This window comes from Euprymna scolopes, chromosome 25, assembly GCF_053919585.1.
Source record: "Euprymna scolopes isolate OS-2025 chromosome 25, ASM5391958v1, whole genome shotgun sequence".
NCBI classification, from domain to species: domain Eukaryota; kingdom Metazoa; phylum Mollusca; class Cephalopoda; order Sepiida; family Sepiolidae; genus Euprymna; species Euprymna scolopes.
This window is the reverse complement of record NC_136506.1, coordinates 96,350,162-96,376,357: the sequence shown is the minus strand read 5'-3', so window position 1 is coordinate 96,376,357 and position 26,196 is coordinate 96,350,162. Positions and strand designations below refer to the sequence as shown.

At 32.3% G+C, this 26,196-nt stretch overlaps 1 protein-coding gene across 6 annotated transcripts in view; it reads right to left on the bottom strand.

The window, feature by feature from the left end:
- The window catches only part of LOC145247539 (uncharacterized), a 122,671-nt gene that overhangs the window by 23,655 nt on the left and 72,820 nt on the right, over positions 1-26,196 (bottom strand). For all 6 annotated transcript variants that reach the window (XM_080109372.1, XM_080109371.1, XM_080109369.1 and 3 more), the window contains 6 exons: positions 14,306-14,445; positions 9,690-9,800; positions 8,515-8,580; positions 7,685-7,813; positions 6,348-6,467; positions 2,839-2,892 (listed from right to left, as the gene is read on the bottom strand). In XM_080109372.1, coding sequence (XP_079965498.1) covers positions 2,839-2,892; positions 6,348-6,467; positions 7,685-7,813; positions 8,515-8,580; positions 9,690-9,800; positions 14,306-14,445 — 620 coding nt within the window. The remainder of the gene's footprint in view (positions 1-2,838; positions 2,893-6,347; positions 6,468-7,684; positions 7,814-8,514; positions 8,581-9,689; positions 9,801-14,305; positions 14,446-26,196) is intronic.

Sequence of the window (26,196 nt, the reverse complement as noted above, 5' to 3'; positions counted from 1 at the left end):
TGTTCCTTAATGATACATATTTTTAAATTGTTTATGTTAACATATTGAAAATGATTATTCAATAATCTAAAATACACATCAAGTGCGCTTAAAAGCCAAATCACAACCTAATATAAGGAAAATAAATATTTTACTTATTTGAAATTTATCACAAAAAACTTAAGATGGAGTATACCTCTGAAAGATATTAGTGATAAATTTCAAACAAGTAAAATATTTGTTTATTTTCCTTATATTATGTTGTGATTTGGCTTTCAAACGCACTTGATGCGGATTTTATTTTATTCAAATTAAAACAACGTTTCTATATGATCTCTCATTCTTGATTATTCATTTTAAATTTGGCTTTGATCAGGTGACAAGTTAGCTGGGGGAAAAAAAAAAAAAAAAGATTTAAGTCAGTTTTAAAAACTGACTCCGATATGCACAAAATTTGCAGACTCCATATTCTGATCCCATCCACCCCTGAAACACTCCTTAAGATCAACCTGCCACCCAACTCGGACATAAAATTGTAGCTTTTTGACTCCTACCTGTGGTTTTTGCGACATATTGACATTTAGAAGAAAAAAAAAAAAAAAGCCTGTCAAACGGGAAAGGAAATCATTTTTCATAAAAATCCGGATAAAATTTTAAAAAATTTTATTTTACAAAGTGTTTATGCTACAATTATAGAATTAAAAATGGTCAGAATTTCTAGAAAATTTTATCAGCTCTAGAACTATCTCGAATGTTCTTAAAAATGTATGCATTTTAAAATTCATCAGTATGGGTGATAAAAAGCAAAGTTTAAATTTTTTTGAACTGATTTATTTTCTAAAGTAGATGTTAAAAAAAAAAAAAATTTAAACTTCAATAAAAATACTGCTTTGCACGATTTCGAAACAATTATTCCTCAAATATATTTCATTATTAAAAAAATTTTCTGCAGTAAGTTATAGTAATTGGAATCAAACAAAATGGTTAATAAAAAAAAAATTCAATTTTTTTAGATGACAGACGTAAACAATTGGGAAGGAAACAACTCATATCCTGTGACTTTATAAAAAATTTAGTCAATTTTTATGACGTGCCCCAGCATATTATAAGCACAGAACCTCCCCATGTTAAGAACGGCTTTCAGATTAAACACCCCCAACCTCGAAAGCCGTTCTTAACATGGGGAGGTTAGAGAGGGTGGGTGTTTATTCCAAAAGCCGTTTTTAACAATTGACCAAAAATTTTTATCCTCAGAGTCAACATAACGTAACTTACTGTATGCTTTAAAAAAAATTTTGTTTGCAAATGGTGTTGAATAATGTACTTTTAGAATTTTTCTAAATTAAATATTGTAACGTGGCCATTATGCTTGAACCACATTTGTTACAGTCCAAACCTCTCTCTCACACCCTCATGTCATCTGGTACCGTTGAAAAGGAACAAACAAAAATAAATCCAACCGTTTTTCTTCCTGTTTTAGCAAAAGGCATTTATTACCATAACTTTCCAAACAATGAATGCGTCTCATATTTTTCCGACTGTTCATTTTGTCTGCCATGAAATCAACAAAACCTCACCATCTTGACACCGGCTCAATTCTCAACACGTTTTTCTTTCTCTGACCTCACACTGGCATTAGCAAGCTATTTCTCACCGTCAATTTTATACACCCATCTTTTCCAATGTGGAGTTTGCTTGTCCCACATGATCACATGGAGTTTTTATTTTTCTGACAAGCCCACACACACTCCCAAATTTGCATATGTGCTTTTTTGGCTACTGCTGCTAATATCTTTGCAAGCTAGCTATTCGACAGCTCCTGCTGATATTTTCCCCCAGACATATGTGTTACCATATTAACTGCAGTTTTTATTATTAAAAGAAGTTTTATATACAGGAAACTGGTTCACGAGAACTCCTAGCATAGAGGATAAAATACCAAGTACAATTCAGTTCTGAGTGAAACTCTTCTTGGAATTTAAGGTACGATCTTCGATAATGCTAAGAATGTAACCATGAATTAAAATTTCAACATGGTCAAAGTTGATGGAACGAGAGCATGCGATCTTTGGATTAAATAAAAATTTTGTGCAGATTTCAGAGTTTGACAGAAATATTCCAGAGTTCAAAAAGTTACTTTGGAGCCCATGGAATAGTGGATTGAGGCATTAAATCTATGGTTCCAGATGAACATTGCCTGAAGATAGCGGTTTCAATCCTACCCAAAGTCGGCCAAAGGATTAGTTGGACAAAACATGGTGAGACGACAACTATGGAAGGCAGTAATTACTGAGAATGCAGTTAAGAGACTCCATATTCCTATCCCGTTATGGTTAATCACCTGATGAAGGCCAGAGGAATTGTTGGCTGAAACGTCAAGAAACAGCTGGTCTTCGGGCCAAGATCACAGTGTGGTATCTGTTCTGATGCTGCATTTGGCCTTTTTTGTCGTGAGTCACTGGGAGGAGAGGTCCTTCAATTTTTATTTTTGTTCCTATTCAGAGGGTCCCCTTTTGGGGAACTAGATTTTCCATGGATTAGGAACCGACCTTGTGCCTAACTGCCCTCGTGGGGAGGCAAGTAAATAGGTACAACTATGAAAATGAGGATAATAGTCCACAAAATAAATATACAAATTACTCATCTCAAAAAGAATCCAATAATAAAATATTAAGTTACATTTTCCGAAACGTGAAAATAACACTCAGGATGAGGACAGCAGTCTGAAGAATCCAAACATGAAGGATTGTATTGAAATATAAATTATTGATCCTCGTCTAAAAAATTCAGAAACAGACGCTGGTAACTTTATTTTGAACACGTATCATTGTATACTTAAATAAAATAAAATTAACAAACCTGTTTTTCAAGTACAACCATTTTCCTATCAGTGTCAGTGGCTTTCTTCAACATCTACAAAAAGGAAAAAAATTATTGATATGAGTAATTAAAATTGCAGAAATATTACTTTTGAAGTAAGATGTATTTCTACTCTCATCTGGACATATAGGGTTGAGGATTAAAACAAATAAAAACAAGTAAAGTCACATCCTATTTCAGGAGACAACATTTTCATTTTTTAACTATCACCAACTTCCAGGATGTGGACCAGAATACATGAATATTGTATTGGTTGCCTGGAGACAAAAAAAAAATAAAATAAGCAATTGCAATTTTGCATTCAGGTTGGTTATTGAAAATTAGATATGCACATGTTAGTGCATAAGTCATTGTGTGGCGCAGAAATAACTGCCATTTTAAAAATAAAACAGCTTATTAATTTTTATTTTATTTCATAGTTTTAAAAGATTGGAATTTTATTTCGAGTTATTGATGTATGAAAAGTAATGTCCCGGAAATCAAAGTTAATTTCTTGGAAAAAAAAAAAATTGTAAAATGACTTATACAATATATCTATAATATAAAGCTGAACGTCTGTGTGTGTGTGTGGTCAGGAATAGGCTCCTATATGGTTGACTGTTATAGAAAACTGATCACATATAATGATTGAAGATGTATCGAGACACAGAAATGGATATGTTTGATCTGGCATAATGAGGATTCATTAAAATTGTGGGGTCTGCATATGCGCTTGGTCCACAAAGTATGGAAATAAAAAAATTAAAAATTAAAAACAAAACGTTTACAAGAGTTTTTGATATAGATGTATATAATAATACTTTGATAAGTAGGTTTTAACTTAAATAGGGATGGTATCAAAATTGTGGGGTCTGCATTCGCCTGGCCTCCATAGAATGGAAATAGGAACAAACTTTAAGATTTTTCATATCTATCTGCGTAAGTGTACTTTGATAATTATGTTTCAGTTTGAAGAAATATGGTATAATAACATTATGGGGTGTTCGTTCGCGCCTGACCTCCATAGAATAGAAATATGTTACAAAGTTTAACTAGCAATACACATGGCCATTAAAACACTTTGGATAATCAGATTTCAAGGGGTTTCTGCTAAAATAGTCATATTTTAAAAACCAAAGCACTAAGTTTAACAAGGTTTTTTAATATAGATCCACAGAATATTGTGATAAGTGTTTCAGTGTGAAAAAGTATGGTATAATGAATTACGGGGTTTACCCATTTTATTTTTACTTTCATCATATTTTGCTTTCGTTTTGATACCCCAAATTCGAAGCTATCTCTTTACAACCCTTCCTTTTCATAACCTGTCATACTTTCATAAACCAGAATTCATTTTCTGTAGGCTGTTTTTGAACTCAGTTGATGGGTACTTTTGCTAGTATATATATATGTATAAAATGAAAAGAGCCGGGGTATGCAAAACAGAAACCGTGTTATCGTTAGCATATTCCCTTATGTAAATCAAAAGATGCCGAACAAAAAAATTTTTTGTGAAAATGCTGGACAAATGTTTCAATGAAGATAATTTGTTATACAGAGAAATGAATGAGAATATTTAAGAAAATTAAAAGGAAAAGCAGCATCTTTCATATGTGATATATTGCTACAAGGCATTCTGTAGACGTTCAGCATGAACGAAAACCCAGGAATATTATTGTAGCATTTCTTTTTAAACTGTAAAAGTATTTATCTAAGTAATCTGGTTAATACAGTATCAGAATATATTTGATTATTATGGCTTCTGACATTTTTGTTGTATGGACTCCCGGTGCAAACAGAAGCCTCATATCATACCATCTTTACACAAACAGATACTACTCTCGAGTCCTAGCCAGAAGACCAAGAAGGTATTTTTTTTTTTTTTTTTTTTTTTTTTTTTACTTATGACCCAAAAGTTATTTTTTTTTACAACACACACACACACACACACACAGTGTCTTCGGTGATCGGGAGATCTTATTAAAAAGGACAGAACATTAAATTATCTACATACTAATAATTTAATGTTTGTGGTAGGTTAACATCTTTATCCCTTTTTTTTTTTTATTTTTTTTTTTTTTTAATAAATAGGATCTTCCAATTAAATCGCAATCTGGAAACCATGACACATGCATGTAAAACTTACCTTACCCATCAGATTTTAATCCATAATATACCACTACATTAGGGATTCTTTTGTAAGTGTTGTTTTAATTGGAATTTCTAAATTTAAACACATTTTTATAAAAACATTTCCTGATTTTTTAAATTTTAAATCAACTTAATTTCAACAATACAAGTCCTCATCAGCAATAGGAACTATCTTTATCCTTCCTTGTGACACCGTGCCGCAAGAAAAGTAGTCTGTCTGGTCTTCAACAGCGATAAAAAAAAAAAGGGGGGGGGTCGAACATGCGAGGTTCCGCTCTTTGAGTGAAAAATTCACTTTTACTATTACTAATGTTTGTGCAAAATTTCAAAAGGGAGTGGTTATTAAGAAAAGTGTGAACAAAACAAAAGGATGACTGATTTAGGCGCAATTTTACCCCTATAATACCCCCTAGGTGGTAATCAGAGTTATCCTGGAAAATCCATTCTGGCAAAAATTTACTCTCACTATGACTAATGTTTGTGCAAATTTTTTTTTTTAAATTCAAGGCATGGTTATAGAGACAAGTGCGAACAAACGGATGTATGAGAGTGAATTAGTAGGTCTATAGCTCTTTTGTCAGGGAGGCAAAAAAAAAAAAGTCCTAATCAGGAAGATTGCATCGCTTGATTGAAACGAATACTTGTAAACCAGTGCGAATCAGTAGTCACTATTGTGAGAGATGAGGCCACAATAGATAAAAAAAAACAAAAAAAACATGGAAACAGCATTGGAGTTGACAATTGTTGTCAAGGGGGGGGGGATGTGGTTGGATATATCACATTCGCCTTATGTTTTTTTTTTTCTTTTAACTACTATTAATATACAGTATTGAGAGAGAGAGAGAGAGAGAGAGAGAGAGAGAGAGAAAAAAATTTCATTTAATTTGATCAAGTTTTTATTTTACAGCAGAAAAACATGTTTTTATGAGAGCGCGTTGAAGTCAGCCATTATGAAATTTGTTGAACACGCAACGGGGAGATAACTCAAGTGTTAAAGTGCCGATATTCCCTCCCATCTTTATTACTAGCTTTTCTTCCTAGAAAAAAAAAAAAAAAAAAAAAAAAAAATCAAACCATTTGTTCGGTATCAAATTTTTTTTTTTTTTTTTTTTTTTTTTTTTTTTTTTTTTTTTACAGCAAAAAAACAAACTGCTTGATGAAATTAAGTGAAATTCTTTTGGAGAACTTCGTTCCATAATGAATATGTACAATATAACCTTTTTCGATATTTTCATTTTTTAATGTCATGATTAAACTGTACAAGTACCCATTACACTTATGCTCTCGCCACGCAAAGTTATTGAAGAATTAAAAAAAAAAAAAATTTTAAGTGCAGGGAAAACTTTTCTGAAACTCACAAATTCTCTTTCCTGCATATTTTTATCCTTCACTTCTGCGAGTTGCATAGCGGCTTGCTTCAATTTTGCATCTGCAAGTTGTTGCTCAAGTTCACGGTGCTTCACAATTTTTTCGAAATACTGAAAAAGAAAAAAAAAAATCAGAAAATCAAAGTATTGTCATGCCACCATTGCTCATTTGTTTTTTTCCTATTGTTTAAAATAGGACTCCTATCACAGTGTCCCCTTTGAATGCTAGTAGCATTTTGCCGTGTTTGAACAAATAAAGTAAACAAAAAATTTGATTTGAAAAGGAAGTTTGTATATTGGATCTTTCAGTCACACACAAACACCTATATATGCGCAACAAGTCAAAGCTCTTCATAAAAGCAAATTCAGCTGCATTTACTAGCCAATAAAGATTTTTATAACTTTTAAATAGAATTTTTTAAACCAAATTTGAAAAAAAAAGATTTTTTTTCATAAATGACAATAAATCAAATACGGTATAATTACGTTGACACACCGGTTCCCGCTAGATCACCGAAGTTAAGCATTGTTAAGCCTGGTCAGTATTAAATGGGTGACCATTTGGGACTTCCAGGTGCTGTATGTGCTCTCCGCTTATCTCGGCATTGTTTCCAGTCGTCCTAGTCTTCCCCTTGCCACTGGACCCAAACAGTGCCGATTCAGGAGAGGTGTGGTTAGGGATCGCGCAACCCTTGCCTCACAATTACATGCAACTGCTGCCCCTACAGGGGTGTCCTTTGTCTTTCGAGACTGGACGGCGGCATAGATATAAAAATCAAATATTCTAGCCGACTCAGACCTTTGTCAGCGAGTTAGTTTTTTATTAATTGGCGAGCTATAACGATAAATGCCTACAATGGCAGATTTCTCTTGATGTCTAATGGAGATGTTATTAATATCTGAGATTTTGTGTAGAGAACACTGGTGATGTATGTATAAGTAATGGATCCAATATTCTTTTAGTACTGAATTTGGTTTCAAAAATCATTTCATATTTTGAATTCTGTGCTTTTCGCTGTTTTTATATCCTGCTGGAGGCTAATCTATCTACACATCAGAATAAAAATTATGATTTAAAGTAGTGTTCAAAAGCTTAAACGAATAAGAATTATTTAGAACTTAGCTACTATCTAAATATTTTAATTTGGTTAATTTTTAAGATTTTTATCAGTTCATAATATTTTTAGATGAATAACTTCAAAAACTTTTTACCAATTTAAAAAAAAAAATTTCAAAGTTTTACCAATGTTTTTTCTTTTTTATCAACAACAATTTTTAGTTTAAAAAAAAAATAAATAAAAAAAAAAAAAATTTAAAAAAAAAATTACCTTTTCTCGTTGATCATACTGTTCCAAAAAGGTTTTCAATTTGGAAGCCAATTCCGTGTTTTCGTTTTTCAACTTCATATTTCTGTCATGGTTATCCACCATTTGCGTTTGAATCTCATTAATTGTTGTCTAAAAAAAAAAAATAAATAAATAAATAAATATTCTTAAAATCTATGCCTTTATGATGAAAATGCTAATTAAAATTAAAGGGTGATGGACAAAAATGGACGGGGGTAACTTTAACGGTAAATTGAAATATTTTTAGCTACAAAATTTGGTACTGTCCAGAATTCCCCTTTCTGCAAAAAAAAAAATAAAAATCTGGATAATGTATACGACAAATGATGGAAAGAAAATATCATATTCCAATCATCACATAAATTGATCAAGTCATTTTATTTTTAAATGAGAAAAATCAAATTTTATAGCTTAAAATTACATGCGACAATTTCACAGCTTCATCTTGAAAACAGTCTGAAGGTTCTTAGGAAAGAACTCCCATTTTAAATTTTAGAAAAATATCCTTAACAAAAAAAAAAAAAAAAAAAAAAAAAAAAAATACTACTCAATCAAATTAAGTGATCCCCCCCCAAGAGCTTCAGTCCAAAACAGATACATACAATATAATCTTTTTTCGATATTTTCATTTTTAATTTCGTCATTAAACTGTACAAGTACCAAAAATGTATTTAAAAAACAAAAAAAAAAACTGATCAATTTACGTAATTTTTTGGTGCACAATATTTTATTTCCATCACGGGTTTGTACACAAGGGTTTGGTTTTAATATAGGGCAAATTCTGGATAAGCACCTTAATTTAAAAGAATTACCTGAAATTTTGCAGAAATTTCTCTACGCTTTTCATCCTCCTCTTTAGCTCTAGCCAAACTTTCTTCCTAAAAATGGAGAGAAATTAAAAAATTAATAAACATGAAAACTTTTTTAGTTAATTTTTTTTTTCTTACACCTATTCCGTGCACTACGAGGTTTCGATAATGTTAATCCTGGTGTTACTGAAAGAAATAACTTTAAATAATCTAAAACTATTCAAGCTAAAACTTTCCAAATGGTTATTTTTACGATTGTAACAGAGCTGGTAGCAGCAGCAGTCGCATAACACATATGCAAATGACCAAGCCAATAAAAAATAAAAAAAAAAAAACTTGCTGGATGAGATAGACATGTGCTGGCAGCAAGAGACTTAAACCAGTGTAGAGACAGCAGGGTTTTGTAAACTTTTTTTTTTTTTCTTGGTAGTCACTTAAGGTAAGGGTTAATGAATGTAAGGTAATAGTTTAGTAATTGAAAATGGTGTAGATTGGGTAGCATTTGGATTATTTAAAGGAACGGCTCAACAAAAACTTGTTTACATTGGACTTGAAGGTTACCATATTGTAATTGGCCAGGAAGAAGACCAGTGGAACACTGTTCCACTGGTGGGCAAGTTCTAAGAAAAGAAGCTTTGCTCATAGAATCTGCGTTTAGATTTAGACACAGAGAGTGGGAGAATTTGTTGATGGTGATTGTAGATAGATGGCAGATGAGATAAACTAAGAGACTTAAAACGAGAGGCAATGCGTTATTTTAGAATCATAAATAAATGCATTTCAATTCAAATGAAAAGGCAAAATTTTTATTCCTTTGCGACTGTCTCTGACAACGTGTGGGTCCAAGTGTTAACATGTACCGACACCATTTAAAAAGAAAAGGACGTTACATGATTACCATTTCATTATGGATTTATTTAGTTTCCAGTTGCCCCCTCATGTTTAAAATGTTTTTTCTATGTAGCGTTATTTAAAATAAAATGTGTAACATGGAGGATTGGGGGGGGGGCTTTTTTTTCTTTTAGCCTATTCTGTACTTTCACCTAACAATAAACAAAAGATACCATAAAACAAAAAACAAGAGAGCAATCTAAATTGAAATGGAAACAGTAATCTAAATTTATACATTTTTTTTAATTGAAAAACGAAAAAAAATAAAATAAAAAAAACGTTCTAACCTTGATAAGACGATTATGTTTCTGCAATTCACGACACAAACTTTCCAGTTGACTTTTCGCCATCACAGCTTTGTTGTTCTCTAACTGCAACTGTTCCTTTTGTCGAGTCAACTGTAATTTAAAAGAATTTTTTTTTTAATTATTATTAAAGAAACTGAAAAAAAAAAAATAAAAACAATCCATAATCCAAGCATATCAAGTATCAGAGAGTTGCGTTATTTATTAGTGTGCAAGGTCGCAGATTGAGCATTGGGAAACATAACGAAGGCTTCATTTTCTTCATGTGCATCTGTTATAGAAATAAATAGGATACTCTAATTGTTGAGTTAATATCATTTTCTTTTGACACCAAAGCAAATAGTCTCGGCTATTGTTGAAACGGCTTATTCCGTTTACGGAGCTATGTAGTTACAGTCAGTCCAGACTTCTAGAATTTTCCTTCTCCCTAGTTTATTGTTAATCACCTCAGGCACTCCTACTGGAGAATACCAACTGAGCTGCCCAGGCATTTTTTGCAGCCCAGAGTCCTCTTCCTGTAGGGGTGCTGCCTTTTCAAATCCCACTTTCCAACCTTTGTGTCACATCATCCTACAGGTACAATTCATTGAAAACAAATTCTTAAGTGTTATGAAACACGGATAAAAATGGAAAAAATTTCTATGCAAGTTTAAAATTAAGTAGGGTGGAATTTTTTACAGAAAGTTAAGTGAGAGCGACATGCCTTGGCAATTACATCACAGACTGGAAGTTCCTAGTGTGATGTGGTGAATAAGAGCTCCTTTTTCGCTGAATCAGCAACCAAGCAGTTGAGTTTTTTTTGTTTTTTGTTTTTTTTTTTTTAAACTTATTTGCTTACCTATGGGGAATAGATTGAGGATATTGTGTGCATATACTTAAAGTTAAAACCCAAGTAAATTTGTATTGTTTTTCAACATTTATTGAAGAGAGGAAACAAAATACTGCTGAAGGTCATCTGACAAAACTGCTTATGTGATGAACTGCTGTCCTGATAATCTGTGGGTTCAGTTTAACAGCATATCAACCCTTTTCAGATTAATGTAGCAATAAACATGAAAAAATTGAAATAGCTTAAAATATTTAAATATTGGTATACATAGAAAGAGCTTGATGAGCTAAGAAAGAATCTTAATTTTTTAAATCTGATTAAAATTAAGGAAGTTATGGCTATTTTTGTGCCTCACACGTTTGAATATTTTCCCCTCTTTAAGACCATATGCGTTTCGTCACATTTTTTACACTACTTTTTCAGTAAAAATGTCATATCTTTGTTAAAACACAAGACTAAGCAATGAAATTTATAATATAAGTGTATTTTTGTACAAGGAATCAGAATATGCAACTGAAAATCTCCAAAATTCCATGGTTTCCAAATAATCTGCAGTAAATGTGCATAAATATGCAGCAATTCCTTAAAAATGCCATGTATCCATAAACAGAAAAGAAGTTGGAGAACTCAAAGTTGAATTGTAATGTGCTTTATGTACAAAAAACTTAAATCTAAAAATAGGACCATTTAAAAATGAATATATTGCAATATTTCTTTGGTATTATTGTAGATTAACACCTTCTGTTTAACCCCAGCCAACCACTTCTGGCCACCCCTCCAAAATGTGATTCTACCTTTTTAGGCAATTATGTATGAAATGCCATGGAAAACTTTAATGAAAGATAAACAAATTATTTTAGAATTTAATGTAAAATAATTCCCCATTACAGGTAATTCTAGCGTTTTAGGGCAGTTAACTGGGTTTTTTTTTTATGGGAGATAAATCCTGTATGCTTTTTGTTGTATTTTTAAGACGATTATGTGTGGTTTTAAGAGGGTTTCTATGCAATGAGAATATAGGGAGGGTTGCCCATTGGACTTTGAATTAATTGTAGGGCTAAGGAAAATTATGTGTGAACATACTGAAGACTTGACAGAAACAAAAACAATATTGGGGGGGGGGGGGTAGTTTCACAAAAATGTAAAATAATTCACCATTTCCAGGCCATTCTAGCATTTTAGGACAGTTAACCAATTTATTTTTTATGTGCATTTTTCTTTAAGGAAGGGTCTATTTTTTGTTTGTTTGTTTTAGACATTTGTATGTGGCTTACAGAGGTATTTTGTTGGGGGGCTTGCCACTTGAACTTAGTGTTATTGTTAGGGTTAAAGAGTGTTTTAAGAAGCTTTATATATGTGCATGTGTGTATTCGACAGGTAAAGAAGTCAGAAAATGTTATATTTAGTTTTAATTTAATAAGAAACTGCGGTACGAAATTTCTAAGAAAATTCCATAAATTTGATTTCTATTTTCGAGGTTAAAGGTGTTTATTCCATAGGCCGTTTATACTACACTGGAGCAGGTGGTAAAAATCCCTTTCGCTTAATAAGTAGAAAAAAAATAACAAGGTTTGTATTACTGTACACAGATTCGAAAAAGTTATCAAAAAGCAAATACATAAATAAATGTTATCGAAGGAAAGATAAGTTACTTTTCTACCTAACTGGATATGTTTTAGTGTTTTTATTAAATGTAACATGTTTATTCAGCTTGAAAAACATACAGTGCTTACCAATGTATTGGAAAGGTAAAAATGGCGGCCGACTATCTCTTTCACATGGTAAGTTTGGGAAAATGAGTTAAAAATAAAAAACTAAACAAAACACTGTTAAAAACCAACCGAATATATATCCTATGTTACATCAACATATATCAAGCGAGTTTTTAACAGTATTTTGTCTGTTTTTTTTATTTATAACTCATTTTCCCAAACTTACCGCCTCAAAGAGAGAGTCGGCCGCCATTTTAAATTTTCGAATACATCGGTAAACACTGTTTTTCGAGCTGAATAAACATGTTACATTAAATATAAACACTAAAAGGATATCTGGTTAGGTAGAAAAGTAACTTATCTTGCCTTTGATAACATTTCTTTGTTATATATTTGTTTTTTTGACAACTTTTTCAAATCTATGTGTATAGTAATACAAACGAGATTTTCATACATCTTTTGATTTTGAAAAAAACAAAAACATTTATGGCTGTTCGCAGTAAAACATAGTTTTAATTCACTGTTCAAAACTAATGCAATGAATAAAAGTGCATGCACGCTATATATCTACAAAAGTTTATTTTGTTTTTTAACCATGATTTTAAATTTGACCAGAAATGTGAGAAATTGCAACGGATTCATAATGCCAAATTGGTTGGGATTGTTGTTATACATTCTGAAAACCGAATAGTTCTAAACTAATGTTATTCTGATAACAAAATAGCTCTAAACATATCAGAACATTTATATTCATATTTTCATGTTTCTTAATTCGTTCGTAAATAAAAAAATTAAAAGAACACGTGTTGTTTACACTGTGCTATGACTAATACTACAGCTGCTGCTGCTAATACTAACTTAATTTGACCAAACTCGAGAAATAGAAACATTTTTTTTCGGGTAGGTCCTTTTAAATTATTATCAATTACCGCGGTTCTACTCAACATAGAATAATACTTTTAATTGATAAAGATAGTAAAAAGAATGATTTACTTACTAGTGGGTGTCCGACGAAATTTTTTTTTTTGAATATGTTCGATACTCGTCATATTAAAGTCTTATCTTTAACAACAACAAAAAAAAAAAAAAAAAAAAAAAAAAAAAAAAGAAATAAAAAATATTTCGGACACTTGACAGTATTAAGATTAACACCTCTTCTGGTTGGTTCTCAAATTTCATGACGAAATTCTTCATACAATCATGGTACAGGCCTTTAGAAAACGGGGAGGGTCACTAAAAACCTTACCAAAAACGCTATTTTATGACGTTCACATTTTTATCACTTTATTTGCTTTAAACTCTTAAAATATATAATGTATATTCATATTTATTAATTCATTTGAAAGTAGTAATTTGAAGACTTGAAGTGCTTTGGTTTGAAAAATATGGCTATTTTAGTAGAACTACCTTGAAATCTGATTATCCAAAGCGTTTTTTTCATCCGTGTGTATTACTTACTAGATACATGCCAAATCCGCTCATTTTGATAAAATTTTGCAAAGTTCTTTATATCTTCAAATATTTATTCATGGTGTTCGGTTTGTAGAGGAAAATTGTTTTTGGCTTTGCAAGGGGATATAAAAACAGTTTGGTGTATTTTTGGTCAGGATTGGTTGGTTGGTTGTTTTACGGCATATCAACCCTTTTCAGGTTATTTAATGCCGAATCTGGTGATTCGGAAGAAAATTTTTTTTAATAGAATATATTTGTTTTTTGCAAGTTAGTTTCTATTTAACCCATAGTTGGGACCCTAACAGGTACTACCACTCCAGGTCAGAGTGGACCTGGGAGCAATGGCAATTAAAGGGTGGCTCCACACTCCCCAGAGCCCGCAAGCTGGGGCTTCACCATCGGATATAGTTTAAGGTCATATCCAGGACCTTTTAGCCAGGAAGGCAGCATCTTCAGACAGCCTGATCTCGTAGCACCAGTCAGATAATCTGTGGCGATGAAAGACGTGCCCATTGCATGTCTAACCATCAAATTCATAAAATACGAAACTGAAAAAGAAAAGGACGTCAAGTGGATTAAAAGTTCAGTAAAGAAACAAAACTTACGACAGCAAATTTCCGTTGGTTTTGTTTAGCGTTTGCACTAAGTTCTCGGTTCTCTTCATTAAGTTCAGCGTATTTCTTGCATAAGGCAGCCAACTTCTCTTCAGGGGTCGATAAACTGCTTAGGGCTCTCAAAATATGGTCTATAAAAAAGAATTTTTTTTATAGCTACAAGTAGATTAAGACTATTTCATAACATTTTATTTCAGTAAAAAAAAAAAAAAAAAAAAAAAAAAAAAAAATTTAAATATAACAAATTATGAAACGGCTTCACATGTATTTTTCAGGGTCATCTGACTTAAAATTACACAGATTTTTAGTTACTATTAAGAGATTTGAAATAATAGCATATAGGAATTTTTTTTTTTTTTTTTTTTTAAACCTAACTTTTTAAAAAGTTAAATTACAAAATTAAATCCACCACAATGCATTTTGGTTAATCTGTAAACAAGCTAGATGTTTTAATCTTTTCTTTTAAAAGTTGGAAAACAAAAAGAATGAATTACTTCAAGATTTTTCAAAGTCTGAAAGGAATTCAGAAGCATTTTAACTTTTCAAACATTTTTGGCTTTAAAATTCTTACCAAATCCTTGTGCAGTTAAAGATCAAAAGCTATTTACATCCCATCTACATAATAGATTAAAGAATTTTATGTTATTTTTAGAAATGAAATAATCAGCAAAGATGCTGATTAATCTGACGTCACTAAGGTAAATAACAACTTTACCATTTTAAAATGAATTATTTCCAAATAAAATTGTGGTCTCGTTTGCTAAAACTACAATTTTCAACTTCAAAAGGTGATATTTCATGAATTTGAAATTTGACTTATTTTCACATTGGGATTCTTTGGACTACTGTTCTCATCTTCAGTGTTCTTTTCACAATGTTTTGGTCGATGTAATCTCAGTTTTTCAGGCGTATCTTAAACTAACGTGAACTCTTTATTTAATCCACAAGGGTAGCATGTTCTTGTTCTGGCAGCCATGATCAAGTAGAAGTCTTAATTCACAATTATATTTTGAGTATCACTCGCACCAAGAATTTAACCTACAATTGGCAAAAGAGTTACTTAAAACTGAATTTTACCGAATACTTTATCCACTATATCACAGAACCTTGCAGACAATTCTAGTACGAATCTGAATACCATGTAAAATCAATTATTTCAATAATTCATAAAAAATTATTTTCATGGTAATAAAACAGGATATTTATTTTCTTAAAGGATTAAATTACTACAATTTTAGATACCAAGTTATAATGCAAGCGCCGAATCTGATAATGAATCGACAATTGTGACAATTTCTTTCTGACGTGGTATCTTGGTTGGTTGGTTGTTTTACGGCATATCAACCCTTTTCAGGTTATTTAATGCTGAATCCAGTGATTATGAAGAAAAATTTTTTAATAGAATATATATTTTTTTCAAGTCGGTTTCTATTTAACCCATAGTTGGGACCCTAACAGGTACTACCACTCCGGGACAGAATGTACCTGGGAGCAATGGCAATTAAAAGGGCAACTCCACACTCCCCAAAGCCCACAAACTGGGACCTCACCATTGGATATAGTTTAAGGTCATATCCAGGACCTCTTCCCAAAGGAGAAAATATCGGATTATTCGCATAACAGAACAGATGCTACACTAAAAGATATAACTAGAATAATACTCATTCTCAGTACAGGTAAAATTTACTGAACAGAACAGTTTCGCACAACTTTATGCACCTTCCCTTAAAAAAAATTACCAAAGATCGAACACTAAACCTTGTCTTGAATCCTTAATCCAATTTTACATGATTTGGATTTTAGAAAATGTTTAAAATTTAATGTTAAAGATTGAAGGGCTGCTAAGGAATTGCAATCCAGAGAATCTTGATTAATTGATGCCTGAACGACTGGATTAAATTTAATGCAAATCTGAAATATTTGAATTTCAAATGAAAAGCTGTGCCCACATTATACCTCATCAACTTTTAAAAAACTCAGAAAAGAAACTTAAGTTCGGGAAACATAATTTATGCCTAATATCTATTGTTAAAATTTCACAAAAATCTTAATTTGTACAAAGAGCTGTTGGGGGTGACAACCCTTTGTACAAATTTAGATTTTTTTTTTTTTTTTTTTTTTTTTTTGCATAAAAAAAAACTAAATACCTTGCAGCTGTGTTTCATAATGTTAGAATAATTTAGGAATGAATCCTATAGAAATATAAACGTATATGTGTTTAATTCTCTCCCACTCCAAAAACTTAAGACATCATGGTCAGAAAAAGGGATCGAGAAGTCAGTGCCCCAGAAGAGGGGCACTGACCTGTAAAAAGTTATTCGAGTTATTCCGACTACTGTTCTCATCTTGCCGTGAAACTCCCTACATAGTATCCCCGTAATTATGTCCCAAATGAGTGGCATTGTGCCTTGTCTGGAGTGAAAATCCAAAAAAAAAAAAAAAAAAAAAAAAAAAACAAACTTGGTGTTATTTTCATAATATCTTGGTCTACGTAACCTCTGACCTTATCAAATTCTGGAATCTGCATGGAATTTTGAACGAACCCTTTTATTTAATCCAAGTAGTTAGCATGCTCTCATTACGTCAGCCATGACTACGTAGAAGTCCTAAGTAATTCACAATTGTATTTTGAATGTCGTCCACATTTAGGATTGAACCTTCAACCTCCAGAAGAGGGTAATTTACTGATGCTGTTGTGCACAATTCTAGGAGTCTTAAACCTATTTTTGTTTTGACGTGTACAGTCTTACTACTTACATAATAAGTATATCTATTATCTATATATTAATGTTAACGTGTGTAATTTCTTTTGTGTGTCACGCTTACATCGAGTGACTTTCGTTTAATTATGGACTTCCATTTCTTGTAATAAATAATTTTACCAAGAATTCTTCATAAGTTTTGATGTCAATTATAAGTGAAGGAACCAAAGTATATAATTAGTTATATTTTTTGGAAAAAGGATTCCAGCAGAGTGCTCTATTATAAAGAATAATAGAGCATATTTGTGTTTTGTTTACAGAAAGTTTAGATGACAAACCATCAGTACCTTCGGTTTCAAACCGGATAATCAGGAACCGTTTTAGATACACATATCAAGCTCTCTTCAGCCGAGCTTGATATGTGTATCCAAAATGATCCCTAATTATCAGGTTTGAAACCGACAATACTGCTGACTTAACTTTCTGCAAATGAAACGCACACAAAATTTTTCACAAGTTTTGGTTTCAGTTCAAGCTGATGCACCCAAGTTATATGGATATATATAGATATATATTTTGTTTTTCTGAAATCGCAACTCTATAACATAAAAATCAACAGAACATTAACTAATAATATATACAAAATCTGCAAGAATTAAAATATATTTAAATGTACTTTATGGCCAGGCTATGCCGGGTGTCCCTGCTAACTTAGATAAATACTTTCGCGGTTTTAACAAAAAACCTACAATAATATCAGAGCATACTCCATTTACACTGAACATCTACAGAATGTCAACAGCAATATATTACGCATGAAAGAGTCCCCTATGGAATTTCCACAAGTCCCGCTAGTTTTAATTAATACAGAAACAAAGAAAATGTGCATGCGAGTATTTTTTTTCTAAACCATTCACTTCTTGAAAGTAAAAAAGAGTTGAGATTGAAACCAAAACCCAAAGAGTCCAGTACAATAACTATTATGCCAATGTGACAATTTTTAAAAAAAGGGTTTTCAAAATGACTTATTCTTAACATAAGTAATCTGTAATGTAAACATTCACACATGCACATTCACGAAAAAGTTAAGATAAAAGTCCGATCACTTCCACATATCAATTTGTTCAATTTTGACCCCTTACCAGCATTTTTGTTTTTATACTTGTCTTACTACTACTTATATAACCCTATCTATTATTACATATTATATTTACTGTTTATTACTAGATATACGGTAATCTGAAGAATCATAACACAATCCTCATCTCAAAAACTTAGAAACAAGATAGGTTTCAGTTTATGAATTTGAATGAAACCAAAATAGAATAGTGGTCGTTTCTGTGACTCCACAGGTCATGGGTATGCCTAGTACAATTCGAAAATTGAAAAGAAAGAAAAAAGAAAGAAAAAAAAAAAAAAATTATTTTCTCAAATCAACAACGCTTAAATGCGAAAACGCACATCTCCAAACATCCAAACCGAATAACAAAACTAAAACTTACCAAATCTTGTCACACATCAGAGAGGAACGAAGATTACGTACGCAACTGTTACGCAATATCAGATGCCAACCGCTATCCAATATTTGGACGACGCACACAAAGAACCAGAAAACAATGAGGACACCGAAAATAGTAACGCGTTCAACTGAAGCGAACACGTCTAGAATTAAAATGTTGCAGAAAAACTGATTGTTACGAAAATAAATCCATATTACGCAAATAAAATAAACTATTCATAGCCAAAAATGTTGAAATAGAATTCCAATACATTTACAAGTAGACGTAATTTTCAATAAAAAATTTGGGGAGGGGGGGGAGCAGCAAGAATGTATAAGTTTCAGAATTTTTTAGATAAAAATATTATATAATAGCAGGCTGCCCAGTATAAAATGTATCGTTAAATTGCTTGGAGAGGGTGGGGGGGAATATGTGCATGCAAGTATTTTTTTTTCTAAACAGTTCACTTTTTATTTATATATATATATTACTTGATCTGAGATTGAAACCGATTAGTCAAGTATTGATAATCTAATGATTATCATACTTGACACCATCTTCAAAAAAATGTTTACAACCTACTTATTAACATGTGAACGATGCGCGCATGCGCAGTCATAAAACAGTTATCTAACAGATAAAAATCCAATCGCCTTCACATACCAATTTTGACCTCTTAGCAGTTTTTTTCCCCTGACAAAACCCAATCAAAGTTTTCCACATGTCTGCATACCCTTTACACCATATTTCAAGTCTGTAAATCAAAGATTCGCTGAGTATATAGGTTGAGAAGTGTCCTCACACACACACACACACACACACACACACTTTTATAGATATAGATTATTTTATTGAAATCTTTTGGAAATGAGTAATTTGTATATTTATTTATTTGCGGATTTTTATCCTCATCTTTAGTTTTTTCGCCACATTTCAGCCAACTATTCCTCTGGCCTTCTTCAGGTGGTTAACCGCGGCAGGATAGAAATGCTGAGTCCTAACTGTATCCTCAGTAATTAGTACTTTCCATAGTGGGCCCGTGGTGCAGTGGATAGAGGCATTGAATCTCCAGTTCCAGATGGGCATTGAAGATATCAGTTTCAATCTTACCCAAAGCAGGCCATATGAATGTGGTGATACAACAACTATTGAAGTAATTACTGAGGATACAGTTAAGAGACTCAGCAACCGGTCATGGTTAACCACCTGAAGAAGGCCAGAGGAATAATTGTCCGAAACATGGTGAAATATATATTTCATGTTTTTGGGGATACAAAATTTAAAATATTGCAATTAGGAAGGAAGACCTATGATTCATGATTAAAAGTTTATATTATATATATATATATATTCCTTTAATCTTCTCTCCAAAAAGAGGAACAGGAGAGGAAAGAATGAGAAATTGGGAGCCAGCTGACCGTTTCGACCCTCGCTTCTCAAAGCTGTATCGAGGGAATTTTTAAAACAAAGAATGAAAAAGTGATTAAAATTGCGTTTTATTCAATTTACAGGGAGAAAAAAAAAGTGGGAAACGATTAAAATAAAACAGCCTTATAGTCGAATACCCTAGAGATTAATCACATTCAAACCCAGGAGGGATTTCCTTTGCTTGCAAAGAGAAGGTTTTCCAAGTCGAACGTGAATAGTCTCCAGATCTTAAGGTGATATAGTGAATGAGCATGACTCAGAATAGAAAAAGAGTCCATGCTAAAGTTCGCTGCACAAGACGGGTTTTTAAGTAAAAGATCAGTAATTGAAGACCCCGTATGTGTTAGTAACAACGTCCGTTGCCCGTTAGGTTCCATTCCTAATTTTACAGGGTCCATGTTGTTGGATTCTTCCATCTAATCTTAATGTCATTCGACCCAAGTTGGCACCGCAACCACATTCAAAATTGTAAATAACGTTACTATTATGGTGGGGGGGGGGGGGGAGTAGAACGTTTTTTCGAGAAGATGGTAATAAAGTTCTCGTAGAGAACACAACACGCACATTGGATTGGCAGCAAAATAACATCCATGAACTGCTGAACTTATTTGTTTGGCAAATTTCTCACTGTACCCAACCAAGGCAAGCAAAGATATATTGGACATTTGGCTACTATATTCTCTTTAATTCGAGAGAATTCAGCCAATTTCCTTTGAATAACTGACCTAATCACATCTAGTGGGTACCCGTTTTTGGATAAAGTATCCGTAATTGTTTCCAATTATATATATATATATATAAATAAAAAGCAAAATGTGTGTGTGTGTGTGTGTGTGTGTGTGTGTGTGTCTCGCAAAAACTTGACAGAGGCGACGAATTTTCATCAGATGGGTATCATTTTGAAGCTCGAACCTTCGGATGACAAATATCGAAAAATTGGCTAAAAACATTCATTCCTTCACCCTCAACTGGACCTTTTTCTACATGGAGGGTGAGCACAAAAAAAAACAAAAAAAAAAAATCGTTCCTTCATTTTCCTTTTCTACTACTACTATGACGATGTTTGACCTAGAAAACGTTGACGTTAGTTTAACTTGCTGTTTTTTTTTAAACGTTTAATTTCATCTGGTTTCACTTCTGTCTCTTTGGCAACTTAGTAACGTGTCAGACTTTTTTTTCCACCTTAGCCTCAAGGCTTTGAGTTCGAGTCTACCCCCTTACCAAAACTTTTTTTTCTTTTACACCTTTAACCATCCGAGCAACGTTTTTTTTTGTTTTTTTTTTTATTTAAACAGGGTTATTACTTCGCTTATTCTTTAGTTTACCTCCCCTTACACACACACACCTCCAAACACAGTTATCTTAAGGTTGCAGGTTCAATCCGAGAGGGTTATTTATGCCATTTTCTTCTGCTTTTCGCCTTTTTTTTTTTTTTTTTTTTTTTTTTTTTTCCCCCCCCCCAAGTTTAACATGGTTTTTTTTGTTTTTTTTTTTATAAAATCTACACAGGGTTATTACTTACCCCCCCCCACACACACACACCTACCTACAAACACCCGGGCAACGCCGCTAGTCTATTACATAAAGGGCAAAATGGGCACGAGCGTTTGTATGCCCACAAAAGGCTTTTTGTATCGGGTTCTTATGTCGGTTCGATTCCAGGAGAAGTTTTCATATACTTCCTAGCTCATAATATCTCACATTTGCAAATGGACATGGTTTCTTTCGTTTTTTTTTTATATAGAGTTTTTAAAAATTCCCACCGTGCCATTGTTTCAAGTGTTTGTCTTTTTCATATAAATAAACTAATCGAACGCAAACGCCTGGCCTTTGGGCCGGGTAGTAACTGTTCTGTAATTGGTCCTTGGTCAATGTAGGGGAAACCCTTCATACTGAGACAATTACTATTTATCTGTATACTGCTAGAGTGCCCCCTTCTAGGGGGAGCTGGTCCCCCCCCCCATTAAAACCAACCTTCATTGGAGGTTTAAAAGCAAAGCCATTTCTGCAAGTCATCTTTTCGATTGACTATGTTTCATTTCAACGCTTTTGACTTCCGGTCACATCATGGAGACATTTTCTTTCACTTTCTTTTCCACCTTTGTGTCATGGGTTCGAGCTTGCCTGCCTACTACCACTTTTTTTTTTTTTGCTCCAGAACACATACCTACAATACATACCCGGGCAATGCTGGGCACCCAGGCTGGTTTTCTATTATATAAAAGCGAAAATGTGTGTGTGTGCTTCTTTTTGTATGCACGGCAAAGGCTTGGGGGAGGGGTCATCTCTTTCAATTTTTTTTATATACTCTCGTAGAACCTACGTTTGACCACTTGAATGTTTTTTTTTTCCTTCTACATCTGAAGAAGGCTGCCAATTTCATGAGCCAAAACATGCAAATAAGGAGTATAAAGTTGACTTTTGGTTAACTTTTAGCAGCCTCGTAACTTGCCCCACTTATTTAGTCATCACGTTCCATGAACCAGGTGTATGACAATGGGAGAAGAATTATCATTTTAAAGTCAGAATCTATCCAGCCAACAGATCATTAAGTATACTTATACTTTTTTTTTTTTTTTTTTAGCTTCTTACATCAAGTGGCTTCATGCCTTGTCTGGAGCAATTTCCATTTTAAAAAAAATTACAATAGTAGTCCAAATACTCAAAATACAAGAATGCATACCTCGCATGATTAAGAGTTCGTTTTCTTCTCTTCAGATAAAAATTTGCAAGAAAGATTTCAAGACTAAACCTACACACAAAGTAGGTTTTATTCATATCAAGTCGATTGTACATCTTTGACAATCAGTCCAGTAGAGGGTAGGTTATTTTCGAGTAGATAAGGAACTTGCATCCGAATAAGGTTGAAGTATAATTCCACGTAGTTCTAAAAGGTCCACCCACCCAGGCTTTGCCTTTTTACTTGGATAAATGGTTAGTTTATTGCTAATTGCCTAAGGCACCCTTACCGGAAAAGGTTAAATGGAGCTGCTCAGGCATTTTTCTTATAGCCAGAGTGTGCACTGACTATTCTTCAATTCCCACCTGACCTTTTGTCAAAAGGTTTTTTTGTTTTTGTTTTTTTGTACTGGAGTAAAATATTTTTTTGGAAGAGTTGTGTTGAAAATAAAAATAAAGTTTTTATACAGGGTGTCTCGTAAACTAAAATAAAATTTATAGAGTCTCAAGTAACATTTAATAATTGGCAGAATTTTTTTTTTTTTTTATCTACCTGGAAATACCAGAGTTTTCTGTACTTTGTTTTGCATTTTTTAGGCTTTTCCCCACCCCCAAAATTATTTTTAAAGATGATTCAAGTATTTTTTTTTTGTTTTTATAAGTAACAGGTTATTTATTATCAAGGCTCTGGTGCCACTCAAAGTAAAGAGTTAAAAAAAAAAAAAAAAAAATGGTCACTTGGACAATGAACACCACCATCAGAGAATTGGAAATTATAGACAAAATGTGCTAAATTTGATTATCCAAGGACAACAAATATTTGTTTATATTGGACTTAAAGGCAACAATGTAGTTGGAAGCAGCTTCATATTTTGTTCCACAAATAGATGTTCTAGGAAAAACTTTATTCATGAAAGTTCTATTTGGTTTTAGGTCTGCGAGAGATCTTTATTGTTGTAGTTAGACGAGTTCTTGCTGTGGAGGGTTTTTTTTGTTTTTTTTTTTCAAGTAAATCCTTATTAGTTTCCATTGAAGTTTAAATATGATATTGCTCGATCATTAAATTAATTGAATCAAGGCGTTATAAAACTTATGGTAATAATGTCTTAATCTATAAAAATTCAAGGACAGCTTCCAAAATTTTTAATCTTTTAATGCATGGGGATTTGCCAGGAATCTTAAAATCAGAAATCACTTTAACTGTTTAAATACTCCCGAATTCCATTTTAACACACCAAAATGGCATTTTTTTTTTTAAACTTATAAATCTACACTGATCAATTTGCTTACAAAGAAAAAAAATGCATTCTTGTGGATTTAATTCTGCAATCATTTTACACTATTGTATTTTGTTGCAATGTATTTTTGGCCAACTGTGAGGGTATGCATCCCCACCCCTATAAACTTGGGCGATTTTATTTATGCATGATAAGAATGAACCAACAAAATGCCAGAACAGCTTCATAAAAAATGAGTGAACCTTGAATTCTCCAGTGTTAATTGTTCCACGTCAAAACGAGAGGACTAGTTTCTGCTGATAATAACTAAATTAATTCTAACTTTTTTTAGTGCCATTTTTTTTTTTTTTTTTTTTTTTTTACCTGGACTGCTAGGCTTTGGAATTCTTTTCCAGATCCCTGTTTCCCCAGACTGTACCGACATGCAGAAGTTCAAGTGTCATGCAAACAGACATCTTGCTTCTCAACTCCCTACATAGTACCTACAAATTATGCCCCAAATAGTAACCCCCTACATTAAAGTGGCACTGTGCCTAGTTTGTTGTAAAAATGCATTTTTTTTTTTTTTTTTTTTTTTTTTTAAATCATAAAATAAATTGAAGACAACATGGACTAAACTGTAATTTGTGAAAACTAAACTTTTTTTTCCTCATTGAATGAATAAAATTAGCAACATTGCTATGGAGAATCAAGCTGGCCTAAAGTCATAACATACAAAGTCATAGAAATATTGGTAGAGGGAGGAGGAGAGGGCAGCTATTGCATTGTGCACAAAACTTGTAAATTGTGTAATTATTTCCTACTCTCATCCGCTGTAGCAGTTACCTCCCTTGATTCTTTTGTGAACAGCCAACCATGACATGTTGACCGAGTTCATTTATAAATTACACAAGTGAACCAGACATTATGCTAATTCATTGGAACATTAAAAGCTTTATCAAAAAAAAAAAAAAAAAAAAAAAAATCGTACAAACAAGATCATTAAACAAATAAGGTAAATTTTGAAACACCTACATAAAAAAAAAAATCGATTTGTAAACATTTTGACATTGTTTCCTGTTTATATAAATCTTATCTTTATTAGTATAAATTTGTGTTTTTTGTGTATTGATATTAAAAACCCTTTTTTCTATTTACTTAAAAAGCAAAACTTATATATAGCTAGTGGAATTGCATCCACCTGCAAGAGACCTAGCTAATTTGCATATTTTTAAACATTAATTTTAATTAATTCCCTATCAGTTTTTTTTTTTTTTAGTTTTCTTATGGGATGATCATCTAGTTAACCGTTACATGTAATTATATTTATGCAGATATTCTACATGACATTTGTGTAATATTTGCATGTGTATATATACATTCATTTAAAATATTTTGCCTACAATACTCTTGTCAGTTTTTGGCCTATAGATATGAAACTAAATATGTATTCAAACCCATGCAAAACTATATTTGGGTTTTAGCAGGGGAAAATCTGTACAAAAGTGTCAAAATTAAAAAATGGAATTTTCCAGGTGAATGTCGAATGGTGGTATTACAAACAAGCATGCGTAACGTAATAGCTATTGGTTCATCTTTTAATGTTTAGCGTTGCAGCAAACATATCTTCATAGCTCAGGTATTAATGTCAAATGAAAAAGTAAATCGTAAGCTAAACGTTTTGGTTCTTTTTTTTTTTTTTTTTTAACTTAAATCATTACTATATATTAGGTCGAATATAATATACATAATTATAAAACTCAGATCAGCTTGCTTGGGCGTTTAAACCATCCATCCATTTGGAAAAATTATGCGCATGCATAATTACATGAACTCAAAGCTATGAAAGCTTTATAAAAAAAAAAAAAAAAAAAAATTGGGGGCTAAAATGAAACACGTATTAGATACGTTTGAAGCCGAAACAATGCATTATTACAAAATAAACAGATATTTATTTTGTTTGTAAATTTATATTGGAATTCATAAATATATTTCGAAGGAAAACTTCATCTTCAGTATGTTATTTTTTGCCATGTTGTTGTTGGAGCATAGAATCAGCAAGTAGAAGTACCTTTGAAATATTTAGGAATTCCAGTATAAATTTCAAAAAAAAAATGTTTATTTTGTAATAATGCGTTGTTTCGGCTTCAAAACGTATCTAATACGCATTTCATTTTATTCAAATTCAACCAAGGCTTCTATAAAAGAAACAAACCCTAACGTGAATGTTTTTGCTGTTTAAAGTTTTTATCTATCAACAATTTCATGGCTACGCATACGCAATTCGTTCACATGTTAAGTAGGTTTGAAAACACTTTAAAGACAGTGTCAAGGTGGACCTAATGGTTATTGTACTC